Below are 14,049 nucleotides of genomic sequence, written 5' to 3'. Positions count from 1 at the left end.
TCAAATAATCAGAAACGACCCCCCCCCCCCCCCTTTCATGCATTCATGATGGAACATAATAGCTATGAGCTAGATTTGGTTTCGGAACAATAGCGGGTTCAGGCAAGAAACGGCAAAGTCTACAATGGAATCGACGTATACTGCCATAACTGCAGTGTTATGTGGTTTTTAATCATCAAATAAATTGATCACACATTATTTTAAAAGTCTAGAGAACCCTTGCATGATGTTTGTTTGCGGTCAGATTAAGTGAACATTTTATAAATTGGAAGTTCTCATGCATTTTATTTATTTATAATTCTTTCCCGCAGGACCAAGAGTTTGTGAAGATCACTGGGATCAGATACGAGGTGTGTCCTCCAACACTGTGCTGCCTGAAGCTCACTCTCATAGACCACGGGTCTGGCAAGATCACAGACAAGTCTTTCTCTGTCAAGTAAGGAGCTCAGCTTAAACTCAATGCAGAATGAGTCTGTTCAGGGTTGGGCGATATGGAAAGATATAAATATTACGATAATTGGATGACATTATTTTATATAATATGTAACTCAATTTAAGGGTCATCGTGTTGGACTGCATGGTAATAGAAGTATGGTATCAAGCTGAAACTCAGAAGCTGCCATTTTCAATTAACATTCTATATTTCAGAAATAATTTCTTGAAAGATGCGACTCCTTTTAAAAAATTTCATTTGTTTATTTAGACAACAAATTGCATATCACGGTTCACAATATCAACAAATCCCAGGATACAGACACACTGACGTCAAACGCTTGAATATCCGTAGCCCTAGTCTATTGTCTCAATAGCGGCATTATGTAGAGGCTGACATTGCAAACTGATTTGCTGGAGTCATGCCGTTGTAACCTTGGCTGTCTCGGAATGACTTCCACAGATATCATGACATGGCAGATGTGATCGACTTCCTGGTGTTGAGGCAGAATTATGATGAGGCGCTCCGCAGATCCTGGCAGCCAAGTAAGTCTGTCCATCCTCTACGAGTCTGGGCTGGTCTATTCTCTTATTATTCAGAGGGAACGTTTGGGAATAGAAATTTGAACCTCTGAAAAGTCCAAATGGTTTTTGATGTTTTAGTAGGCTACTGAATAAATGGTATCCCAAGAGGAATACTGGATCCCTGGAGCAATGGGCCTCATTCAACAATACTCTCTTATTATTTTTCTTATATTCTTGCTTACCTGTCTGTTAAGAGAACAATAAGAAAAGCCACCGCCACATTCATCAAGCCATTCTTAAAGTCCAAATCTGTTCTTACCCAGGTTTTTTTAATGGTGAATCCCACTCATTCTAAACTGGATGCGCGTTCTCGCGCAAGTCATTTGCATACAGAGACACGCCTCGCGGGCTCATTATAATACGAGAGCCATGGGTCTGCATTGTATATGAGCGGATCCCCCGGCCGTATTCAAGCGCTGGAGCGCTTTGCGATGGATCAAAATTAGATAGGAATCAAATGTATTGTCATCATACAGCACCTATAGCTATATAATGGAATAGACTGTATTAATATAGTAGTAATATAATAGTAGTTGGCTAGTTGCGCGCTTCTGGCCACCTCCCGCAGTACAGTACGTGCAAAATGAATCGTTCCAGCAAAGTACTGTAGGCTTTGTCAATACTGAACGACTGTGCGTTGTCAAGAGCCAATCGCACAGGTTGCCTCATCTCATCTGGCTCTGCAAATAGATCTAGAGTCTGAATATCTCCGCATATATAGCCTGCTGATGAGTGATGGCTGACACATCTCTCTCAAATCCATTCTGAGAACGGAATGCAGTGCCCGCAACGCGGGTCTTGATTGATTGATTGAAAATTTTATTAACAGATTGCAGAATGGGTACAATACACACAATTGTTAAGGGGATGCAGACCAGAGAGACTTTCGTCTTGTTTACATCAGGGTCCCCCATTTTCAATTCATCATAACATATGACATACAGATAGACAGTACTGCTACATCTATACATTTATGACATACCAGATTTACAAATACAGTACTGTTTGTGATACAAAAAGAGTTAAAAAAAAAGAGTATATACATTTGACAATCAAGTACATTGGAGGAGGTTGGGCGGGGGGGTTGGGTAGGTGGTGTGGGGGGGGGGGGGAACTGTACATTGGAGGTGGGTGGGGGGGTAACTGTACATTGGATTATCGACGAAACCTTACTTGGTCCAAGATGGGGGTCTCGTGTATTACTGGGTTTAAAAGTCAGTTGTTTATTTAGTTATGTTTTACTGTTTGCATACGAGGTGGTCCGCAAATGTTCTTGATAACAATCTAGTGGTCCGCATAAAACAGAAGTTTGGGAACCACTTCTCTAAATCTCTAAATATGCGGTCTATGCTACGTATACAGTACTGCATATCTGTATGTCATGCCATAAATGTCATGATATACTGTATCTGTATCTGTATGTTGTGTATGTCATAAATGTCATTATGAATTGAAAATGGGGGACCCTGATGTAAACGAGACGAAAGTCTTTCTCTGGTCTGCATTTCCTTAACGTGTGTATTGAGCTGTACTGTATTGTACCCATTCTGCAATCTGTTAATAAAATCTTCAATCAATGGCCTGGGCGGCCAGAGCATAACTGTTCTAACAGTAATATATAATCCATTTCAGACAGAACGCTGTTCAATTATTATTGAAAAGTTCTGTATTTTTAAAGTCGTATTTGGGGGCAATTATGGCAATTATGGTTATGGTATGCTTTTTTTATTTTATTAAAATTTTGGGTACGTTTCTTATTTCGGTAAGAGTGCTCTCGACCGCTCTTATAATTTGTTCTTGCCTGAGAAAAAAGCAACAATAAGAAAACTTTGCTGAATCCCAGGTAAGAACAAAGTAAGAGGAAATGCTAGTTAAGAACGAAAACTGTTCTTTTTTTTGATCCACTTTTTCTCCCATTTTTCTATATTTTCTCCCATCCCAATTTCGTATCATCCAATTCAACCCTCCCCTGTCACGAACGCTGTTTCTTGCCTCCCACAAGCCGGCTGCAATGTGGACTAAGTCATACATAGCACAAGTCCCCTCCGGTACTTGAGGTAACAGCAGTCGCATCTTTTCACCTGCGCAGCTCGATCTCTCAGTGTCGAGGAGTAACGCGTGGGAGGCTCACGCTGCCCCCGACACTTCCTGATTCTACTGCGCAGGCGCACCAACCGACCTGTAGGAGTCGCTTGTTCACAACGTTCGATCCCCACCCTTCAGTTTTCCCTCCCCGTAATACGGCCAATGTGTATTACTGCGGACGACCAGCTAAACTGAAAACAATGTGGAGAGCTGGATTCGAACACGCGAATCCTAGCGTCTCCACACTGGTGGCGAGTGCCTTGCCCACTACACCACCTAGCCGCCCTGAACGAAAACTGTTCTTATATCGCTTCATGCATGAGGCCCAATGTTTGAAACTAGAAATGATTTGTTTTGTCTTTGACGGTCCAACCCTCCCACTACATTTACAGTACAAAGAGGCATCCTTCAAGCTCAGTGTTGGTTCACTTTGTTTTAAAAGAGGTATATGAATCTACATAAAGTATACAAGCCTATGTATTTCCTTTAGAACCTACACCATCTGTTGCCTTCATCACTTAAAGTTATCCCTTGTTTACATTCACATTTCCACTCAAATAGACAGTTTTCTATTGTTATTCTATAGTCTACACAAGCTGAATACATTTCCTACCTCATGTAACCTCTTCAAAGTACATTTTTTCTTTGCTCTCGCAATGTTTATCATCCATGTTAAGTTTCTCTATCAATTTTAGCGCAATTGTAATGGGTCTGACCCCCTTTGATTGACAGGCAGTTCGATTTCTTGGAAATTGTATAGACCGATCGTTTTGAAGCACACAGGCATGTTTACACGCCTCTCTTTGTGTCTACGTCACCCCTGTGCTCGTAGTGTGCTTGTGTGTCCTCATGCATGCGTTGCCCAATTTGCATGCGTTACTTTTTCTCTTATTGTGCTCTATAGCGCCACTTTCATCAACTAGTGGTGGAAAAACTCCAGTGCCTGGATTGCTTTTCCCTTTGGCTTTCCGGTCTCATTCCAGTGCTAGAACAACCTCAGTCAGCAGAAGGGCTGAGCTATATTAATGGCTCCTCTCATTCGAAGGCTGAAAACACGTTTTTCTTAAATTTTTTATTTTGTCTAATGTTGACAAATGAAAAAGGAGGAACTCATTGCACACCTTTTAATGCACTGCGACGTGACAAACTCTTTCCACCCAGTAAACGTGTGACTTTGTCCCGTGCAGATAACAGATTCCGCTCCATAATAGACGACGCCTGGTGGTTTGGGGCCGTCGTCTGCCATGAGCCGTATCAGGCAGAATACCCCGACAGTCACTTCCAGTGCTTCAAAGTCAAGTGAGTGGGGAGAAACAACTCAACATTCATTATGACAGACTGTGATCAAATTGGCGGCACTAGATACTTTGCCAATTTTTTGGTCACGGCAACTCTGCTGGCTTTGTGTTGCCAGATGGGACAACGGGGAAACGGAGAAGCTGAGCCCTTGGGATGTGGAAGCTATTCCGGAAAACGGTAATTATTTTAGAATGGACTGTATTATTAAAAGCATTTTTGATGTCATGTCGTCCTACATGGTGAATCCTGCAGTGCACCGTAGCACAGTTCCAGGATCAGTTGGCTAATAGGAAATATAAGCTACTACAGTTGAGGAAATGTGCTTTTAGTAACATTAGCTAATGCTTGGTAAGCTAACGACAAAAGGGAATGTTCTGTCACAGGACAGCGGGTGAACGAAACCGGTTATACATCTGTACGGTTCCTTTTACACAGGTGGCTCCTTTGCAAAACTGTATCACGTGTCCGACTGCTTCATAACCGATCTTAATGCGCATATTGTACAGCTTTCAAAATTGTTATGATCACTGTTACTGGTTTTTGCCTGAATGCGTTTTTTCTCTCTCTACTTTTTCTCCTTTTTTTTGTGATTTTTCTCCCATCCCAATTTACCTCTCGTGCCAATTCTCCCTGTCCTGATCGTTGCTCGCATGTGCCCCCCACTGGCCGGTCGTAGGGAGGATAGAAGCCCATCACATGTCCCCTCCGATACATGTGGAAGCAGCCAGTCACATCTTTTCACCTGCCAGCGCAGACTCTCATTGGCGAGGAGTAACGTGTAGGAGGCTCACACTGCCCCGCCATTTTCCTGTCTTTGCTGTGCAGGCGCCCTGACCGACCTGTAGGAGTCGCTGTTTACAACGACCAGACTACCACCCATCGACTCTCCTCCCGCTGACTCTGCCAAATGAGTCAGTATGACGGCCGGCCCAAGCCGGAGGCAACGCTGACAGCCGGATTCGATACAGTTGTCTCTTGCATTGGTGACGAACGCAATGTCCGCTGCGCCACCCAGCCGCCTTGCCTGAATGTGTTTTTAACCTTTTAACTGGCACCGACCCGGCCCGGGACCTTTTGAGGACAATTTGCCGACCTCTAGCGGCTCTGTTCTGCATTTCTTAATACATTACCTATATATACAATTAAAGCCCTATTTGTTGCCTGTCGATTGCCCTTTCAGGCGACAAAATCCGCTCTGCGGTTCTCGAGTTACATGCCGATATGTGAGGCATGCGCCAAAGTACACAGCAGAGCTTTTTTGTTTTTCGATTACCACCTCCGACTCCCGGGGCTCTAGCTCCGTCAATCATTTGGCGATCTCGAAGATTATTAGACAGGGGTGTAGCCAATGAGTTTGACTTTCCAATGATACCCCACGTGGGGATCTGCGAATCAGGGATCTGAGTGAAAACGGGAAGAGAAAAAAACGCAGAAAGAATTGAAGTCAATAAGGAACTGGTTTACTGGAGACCCTTTTTAATTTTCTTTTTACAGTTTACCAAAATCGCTCATCACTCATTTCTGAATGGATTTTTATGAAATTTGGACATGTACGACACAATACTTAAAGCTATGGACCCATGGTGTTCTCCAGCTCATACAAATTTTTTGGGAAATACTATATTTGGATATTGCAACTACTACAGAAAAACGTTTTTCTACAACTCAAGTTCAGACCTATGTTACTCTATTTCATTAGCACTAAAAGTGATCTTTCTTTATTGTTTCAGAATGTTATCTTTCAAAAGAGACCAGGCTTAGGGCCCGTGTCGACCGGGGACGTTTTATGAGTTGTCAGCTCCTTTCCATCATTCATTTCTATGCTACAGACGCAACAGGCGCGCTCCTTTTCCCAGCGCCACGCCTCGCGTCGCGTTTTAGCGCTCTCAGCGCCTAGCGTTTTTGAGCGGAGCGCTCCCAGCGCATAAAGTTGAAACTAGTTCAACTTTTGGAGAGGAGCGCCGCTCATCAAGGTAACTTTTTTCGACCCACCAATCAACATCGAGTAAGTGGCGGAGCCGCGAGACGGTCTGGAAACGCTCTGAGCATGCATATTTTTGCTTTTCTAAGCGGTCCGCCTTGAAAAAAACATCCCCGGTGGACACGAAGCCTTATGCATGTACTATAAGTATAAAGATACGCTTTTTCAAAGAAAGTATGCAGACCTCAAGTTTAAAAATTGCCACTTTTCTGGGCGCCAGTTAAGAGGTTAATTTGTGCTCCAATTAAAAAATGCTAGCCTCAGTGCTAATGAGCTTATCCAGGATCCAGAAGTGGCTTATCGACGGAAATTGGCAACCATGACCTTCCAGTCGTTACGTATGTGATTCACTAATACTGGTGTTGGATATCAGGCTAAAACAGGGACTTGGTATCATATCAGAAAGCAAAGCAACGTAATTCTCTTTTCACACATAGAAGCACAATAAATCTCTCCAGTGGGTGAAGATGGATTATATCTCAATTATTTTTGTCCATTGACCCCTAACTAATGGTCTATGTCCACTTTGCAGTAAAAAATAATGGTCGCATCTGGTCGCATCTGTTCTCATCATCAGGCCAATGCTTCACGTTTAAGGGTGTTTTCACACTCACACTTGACAAAAAAAATTACCGCTCGAAACAAACTCAGACCTCCAAAAAGCGAACCGGACTGTGAGTCCATGTGTGAACACCAACAGGGGAGGAAATTAGGCCACTTTACTCGCCAAATGCGAGTATTTTTTACGTTTGGCGAGTGATTCATGAAGACCACTCGCCAGTCTGGCGAGTATACAAAAAAAAAAAACATTCTGCAATCACTGCACTGGCAAACGGTGCGCGTCTTCTGAGTGCTCGCTTTAGTTGACAGTGCCACGAGAGCACTGCACAAGACCACCCGCGGACATATAATGTTTAATAAAAGTTCGCGCAGTACTGGGCTACTGGCCAACCCGCGGACATATAATGATAAAAGTCCTGCGTTACTAGGCTAGCCATCAGGAGCACTCGCAAACGGATAACGTTAAACACAGCAGAAGATGGAAACCAGACAGACTGACCAACGGGGAACTGCATCCAACCCTAGCACAACCCTCGAGTATAAGTTACTAAGGACACATTTAAATCACAGAGGTGTAATGTTTACAGTGGTTAGCTTCTAGTTAGCGTTTTAACGTTAGCCCCGTGTGCTCAAAGCAGCCAGCTAGGTGTATCTGTTATGACTATAAGGTTTCCAAAAAAGCACCGGACTACGACGTAAGGTTAGACATTTTATTTCATGCTCAAAAGCCCCTGGCTTGCACATCTCAGTCACGAAAGGGGCTAGCTCAACCATAGATATCTATGAGCTCAACCAGTGCACAACAGCACACCAACCCAACTGACGTTACCACAACACTTGACGGTATTTCACAGCACTGTCGTAAGACCACCGTGCTGTCTTAAAGGCACAGTGTGCCTACCCAGATGCATACACAACATTGATGAGGCTTGACAACCGAGGTTCAAAGTTAACTTGATTGATTGATTGATTGATTGAAAACTTTATTAACAGATTGCAGAATGGGTACAATACAGTACGGCTCAATACACACAAGAGTTAAGGGGATGCAGCCCAGAGAAAGACTTTCGTCTTGTTTACATCAGGGTCCCCCATTTTCAATTCATCATAACATAATACATACAGATAGACTACTGCTACATCTATACATTTCACATCTATCTATACACTTCACAACATACTTCGGTTTTTTTCTTTCACTGCCCAACCCAGTCCAACCCAGCATCTTTCACTGCCCAGTTCAGCCCAACCCAGTCCAGAATAGATACCTCTTTCATGTTAATATGTTTTATGCTAATATTGTGAAGAGTAGAGATTAATGTTTTATGCTAATAAATATTTTAAAGAGTAGAGACACAGTGTGATTATTTTACTATGATTGAAAATCTATTTAGACGAAGACATACAAAGAAGTAATTATCACAATTAGCGATTTTTTTTGTCTGGTAAAAAATCTGTTTGGCTGGTAAAAAAAATCAGATACTCGCCAGTTGGCTGGTAAGCCAAAAAGTTAGTTTCCTCCCCTGAACACCAAGTAGGGCTGCTTGATTATGGAAAAATCGGGGGTTGTAGTAAGTTTTCACATGGGGAAAGAACGTTTATGTGTGACAACCATCAGTATTGTATTAAAAAGGTTTATGGGTGAATCCCTACCCATCAGTATTGTGTTAAATGTGCTCTCCAGCCGGGCACCCTGAGACTGAAGGAGGGGGAATCCTAGTGACGGCCGATGAGATGAGTGAGCTGATGTACAAGCCTCTGCTGGGGGAGTGGGGGGAGAGGACCAGAGAGGAGGAGTGCGAACGCATCGGCGCCGGCATCGACCAGCTTATCCCCCTCGGTATGTACGCATTCACCCAGGGTGCGGCTACATTGATAAATCACAAAACGTAAGGAAGGTATTGCTGTCCGTTGGTTTGTTGTTAAATTGGAACCCAACATAAGGGTGTGTTTGCAGAAATGACAGCTTTGCTAATGGACAGTGATGTATCCAAGTGTTCCAAATGTTTATCCTCTCCAAACCTTTATCATCATCAGCCCTATCTGACAAATGGATACTCCTCATTGAAGCATAATTAAAAACAGACATAGATGGACAATGTAGCTTGGTCTTTACACACAAACTGTCAGTCAGTCACGCACGCTAACTTATCTATCCATTTGCTGACTTCCAGGATGCCTCAAGAAGAACTTCCACATGCAAGCCCTTTTATTAAAATTAGTAATTTTTTTAACCAAGCTGAAGCTCTACTTGTGTTTCTCCAACAGAAATCGCAGCTCCATTCTCTGGCCCTGTGGACATCGCCCAGTACCCCACCTACTGCACGGTGATCGCCTACCCCACTGACCTGGCCACCATCAAACTCAGACTCGTCAACAAATTCTACAGGTCAGACCCCGGCTCCGTCTCTAGTCTGGCACTGCATACTGCCGCGGACATATTTCATATGCTATGGTGTACACATCTGTAACAATATGGACAATTAGCTCCTATTAATGGAAAGAGGAGAAAACATAATTCTGTTAAAGGGATTGTTGTGATTTTTGGTACCCTAGCGCTATTTCTTACTTACCACTTACCAGTGATGATGTTGATCAGTAGAGTCCTCTCTGCACAATCCATGCTGTTCCTCATGCTAGTTTTGGGTCATTAGCCATATGGCTAATTGTTTATGCCTAATGACATGGAGCTAGTATGAGGAACATCATGGACTGTGCTGAGAAAGGATTCTACTGATCAACATAATTGGTAAGTAAGAAATTGGTTTAGGGTTCCAAAGATTTGAACAATTTCTTGAAGACTTGGGTCCCATATTGAGCAGCGTGCCTCAGTTGTTGTCCAGATCTGCTCATCTTTGTACCTTTCATTCAGTTATAACTTTTTAATTAGTTCAGTGAATTGGAGCAAACGTGCTGCTCGACAAAAAATGGAAACACAATTGTGTTTTGTCCTTCTGTTTTTAGAAGGTCGTCACTCGTAGTTGAATGTTGATGAATAGTTTGAGGCAAGAGTGTTTTAGGTTGACCTTCTGTAGGCTACTTTGGGATGTAGGATTGCAAAACTTATGTTTACTTAAAAGTAGAATCTTGAGTCTTGAGGTTAATCATCTGTAGTGTGGTAGTGAAAGGGTTAACCTTCTGTAGTGTGGTAGTGAAAGGGCTAACCCTTTGTAGTGTGGTAGCGAAATGGGTTAACCATTTGTAGTGTGTTAGTGAAATGGGTTAACCCTTTGTAGTGTGGTAGTGAAAGGGATATCCTTTGTAGTGTGGTAGTGAAAGGGTTAACCCTTTGTAGTGTGGTAGTGAAAGGGCTAACCCTTTGTAGTGTGGTAGTGAAAGGGTTGATGTGAAAACAAGTAAGAGATGGAATGTAGTATATTAGCTGGGGATGTGATTTTCATAAATACTTCATTACATGCAATTCATTTTCAATTAAGATTATTTCTTGCTTTTTTTGCGTTCCGATCACAAAAATGCCTCTTTGCCTCCTGGCCTCTGGTTGTGGCCGGCAGACGCCTGTCGGCGCTGATCTGGGACGTCCGGTACGTCGCACACAACGCCCGCACCTTCAATGAGCCGAGGAGCAAGATCGCCCACTCTGCAAAACTCATCACCAATGTCCTCCAGAAGTTCATCAAGTGAGTCTAACTTAAACGTTGCCAATGTTTGGATTGCAATGGAGACGAATACCCGGTGGATAGACGTTAATATTCTCATGAATACGATTTAAAGTTGAGGTGTTTTCCATCTGTCTTTTCAGTGACCAGAGTTTCATAGATATCATGCAGATCTACACCGCTGTGGAAGAGATGGACGACGAGGACGATGAGGTGAATTAGGCTTAATGAAAAGCTCTGCGATTCCCTTTTTATAATGAGGCCTATTATTCACTGTGACATATACTGCCTGGTGGATTATGCATGATAAAGGGGACAGCAGATCCCTTGTACTTCAACTAAAATGTATGAAACTAATTGCCAATTATACAACATTTGGTTCTGATCAAGCAAACCGACTGGCCCCGAGAGCCATGTGTCATGGCTCGGAGTTGCATATGTACAGAGCTGAATGAGCTCTTCATCAAAACTTGATGTTTTATTCACAATATGAAATTGGATATTGTATAAAAGCTTGACTCAAGGTCATGTGTTGTAGTAAATTACATCACAACATTGATGATCTACGCGACCACAGCTGTGATGTCACTCACCTGAACACACTCCCTCTCTAGTGTTCTATGGAACTTTGGAACCACTTGCCAATGATGTCGATTTGTAAGAGTTCTTTCTCGACACAATCCATGCTGTTCTTCATACTGGACACCCGCAGATACTGGCTAGTTAGCCACAAAACAAATGCAAAGTCAGTGAGGCCTCGCTCCAGTCTGTACAAGCCCCGAAATGAACACTGAAGCCTGCTTCTGGCTGCGCTGCAGGGGGTGGCTTTCAGCATTTAGTTCAGGGCTTGTACAGACTGGAGCGAGGCCCCGCTGACGGTTCATTCTTTTTGTGGCTATGCAGTCGGAGCTGTGGGTATATCCAGTATGCGGAACTGGCGTGGATCATGCCGAGAAAATAACTTGACAGATTGACAACATCATCGATAAGTAGGGAATAGTGCTAGGGTTGAGAAATTCTGAACTTAACCTTTATATATTGAAGAAATAATAAAAACAGTCAGATGCGTCACAGATGGGTGAACACAGCTGCAGCTTATAACATCAATAATGGGTCTGTCCAATTTCGGTGTGCCAGTGCGTCAGCATGGATCAATACCAGTTAACCTCTTAAGCCCGGAGCCCTATTTTCTGAAAATCCACCTAAAATACATACTGTACCTATGTAAATGGCATATTGCTCTACTTCTACAAGGTCCATTTGCATGTTCTTGGTATCTAGGGACATCTATGGATATCAGTGAATGTATTCCCAGTGTCAGAGATATTGTGTCTATTACTAGGCTTGCTTAAATTGTGATGAAACAAAGGAGAATATGAATTATGATTTTTCTTTGACAGTGAATAACACCATGCTAAAAATGACCAGACATGAAAAACGTCAGTACCTTCTTGAGATCACGTGTACAAAACATCGAAGGAAATTAATAAAGGGAAGATGATTTAACAGAAGGTTTTGTAGATACAGTACTGAATTCTCCCATCCGGACCAATGCAATTTGAAATATTATTATAGAATAGCAGGCCTATAAATGACTTTATTATAGGCAATTCGCACATTTATGGATTGGGCCAAATCTTATCTTTCAAATGGCCGAGTTCAATTTGGATTTAGTATCACCAGGCGTGCATAAGAACAGATAATGAAATCTACTGTATGTACAGTAGGTTTCTTATTCTTGCCAGAGCTCCGCCATTTTGAAACTCATTTCAAATCGGATGGTTGCTAAATGCTCAAAATAGGGGAGACAAACTAACTGGGCTCCAATATATGCCATTATTACATGGCGTTTTAACATTCGCCAAAATGCTTGATTGTGATTGGTCAATAGCGCTCGGTTGCCCCTGACAGCGGTGAATTATTTCTCGATAACTGACCGCTGCCATGGGCAATGCGCAATAATGACCGCTGATACGGGTAACCGAGCGCTATTGACCAATCACAATCAAGCATTTTGGTCGCAGTCACGAAAGCTGCTCAGCATATGCACAGCTGCACTCATCAGTGCAATCAGACCGGCTGCCGGCGATGATGACAGAGGAGCCACAGAACAACTGCGTCTGCATTTGATCTCGTCTTGTCGATGGTGTAAAATGAATTAGGTATATTGTTAGTACCGGTAAGTATATTGTTAGTAAACTACGGGCATGTTACATAGCAAGTTTCTGGTATGGTAATGTAATGCAATTTTTGCTTTTGCTTTTGTGTTTTTTATGTCTTTTATACGTTGTATATTTGTATAATTTGTATTTACTAACAGACTCTATTTTGATAGGTCTTTTCTTTTGTCATTGAGGACCAATAGACTCAGGCACACCTGCGCTGTGATGTAATTTCCTGCCAAGTCATTAACCACCTGTGTATATAACCATTATCTTGACTGCAAGTGCATTGCAAGCTATAACACTGAAGAAGGAATACATAATTCCGAAACATGTTTGTTTCAGGCTGCCATTAAATTTTGAACCTGAGAGTGCTGGTCTGGCTTCACGGCTTCTTTTATATAATACTTAATGGGATTTCAGCACCCAGTGTCGTATCTTGAGAGCGCGGTCTAACTTGACATTAGTAAGTTAGCCATGTAATAAGCGGGATAATGTATAGCTATACTCGGTCATTGTCGCAAAATAATTGACCTTCACTGCTTTTAGAACACCTTGGCGTAGCTATACATTATCCCTTACATAACTTTCAGTTTTGTGGTATATAATCCAGAGTAATAAGAAGAAGAAAAATATTAATCTGGAAGTAATTTGCTTGCCGAAAGCTAGAGGCCTTTGGGAAGTGTCGTTTTGAAAAGTTCCAGGGCAGATGATTAAACAGAAGGTTTTGTAGATGCAGTACTGAATTCTACTATCCGGACACATGCAATTTGAAATATGATTATAGAATATACTATAGAATATCAGGCCTATAAATTACCTTATTATGGCCAAGTCGCACATTTATGGATCCGGTCAAATCTCCCCTTTCCAGTTCAATCTGGATTTAGTATCACCAGGCGTGCAGCAAAAAACGTGTATTAAATCTACTGTAAGTACAGTTACTTTTTTATAATGTAAATTTCTCCGCCATTATTCATCAGATTGCAACGCCGTTTTTTGCTAGACATTCACAGAAAGGTAGAGAAACTGTGTTCTAATTTATTGCAACAACGTTCAGGTTTGTTCCACCCGTGAGATATGATCACAAAAATAAAGAGGGGGGGGAAAACTGAAAAAGAAGTCTGATGATTGACGGGGGATGGCGTGAGCTGGGAAGTGTAGTTTTTTGTATTTTTTTAAAAGCATTGGGTCTCTTCTCTCAAAAGACTACACTCAAGTTAGGTTGCGCCAAATCCTTGCGTCAATCCTCGCCTTTTTCCGACTCGATGCCCTGAGATTTCTATAAACTAATATTTCACTAATAACACTTAAGATCATTGGTAAA

General features: G+C 42.3%; 1 protein-coding gene across 2 annotated transcripts in view; it reads left to right on the top strand.

Annotated features, from left to right (window-relative positions):
• Positions 1-14,049, top strand: part of brwd1 (bromodomain and WD repeat domain containing 1) — a 115,880-nt gene that overhangs the window by 64,189 nt on the left and 37,642 nt on the right. For both annotated transcript variants that reach the window (XM_084326406.1, XM_084326405.1), the window contains exons 27-34: positions 312-436; positions 896-978; positions 4,290-4,401; positions 4,517-4,578; positions 8,628-8,783; positions 9,212-9,332; positions 10,456-10,581; positions 10,704-10,773. In XM_084326406.1, the coding sequence (XP_084182532.1) occupies positions 312-436; positions 896-978; positions 4,290-4,401; positions 4,517-4,578; positions 8,628-8,783; positions 9,212-9,332; positions 10,456-10,581; positions 10,704-10,773 (855 nt within the window). The remainder of the gene's footprint in view (positions 1-311; positions 437-895; positions 979-4,289; positions 4,402-4,516; positions 4,579-8,627; positions 8,784-9,211; positions 9,333-10,455; positions 10,582-10,703; positions 10,774-14,049) is intronic.

This window comes from Notolepis coatsorum, assembly GCF_963971535.1.
Source record: "Notolepis coatsorum genome assembly, chromosome: 1".
Lineage (NCBI taxonomy): Eukaryota > Metazoa > Chordata > Actinopteri > Aulopiformes > Paralepididae > Notolepis > Notolepis coatsorum.
This window is presented reverse-complemented; position numbering and strand designations above follow the sequence as displayed.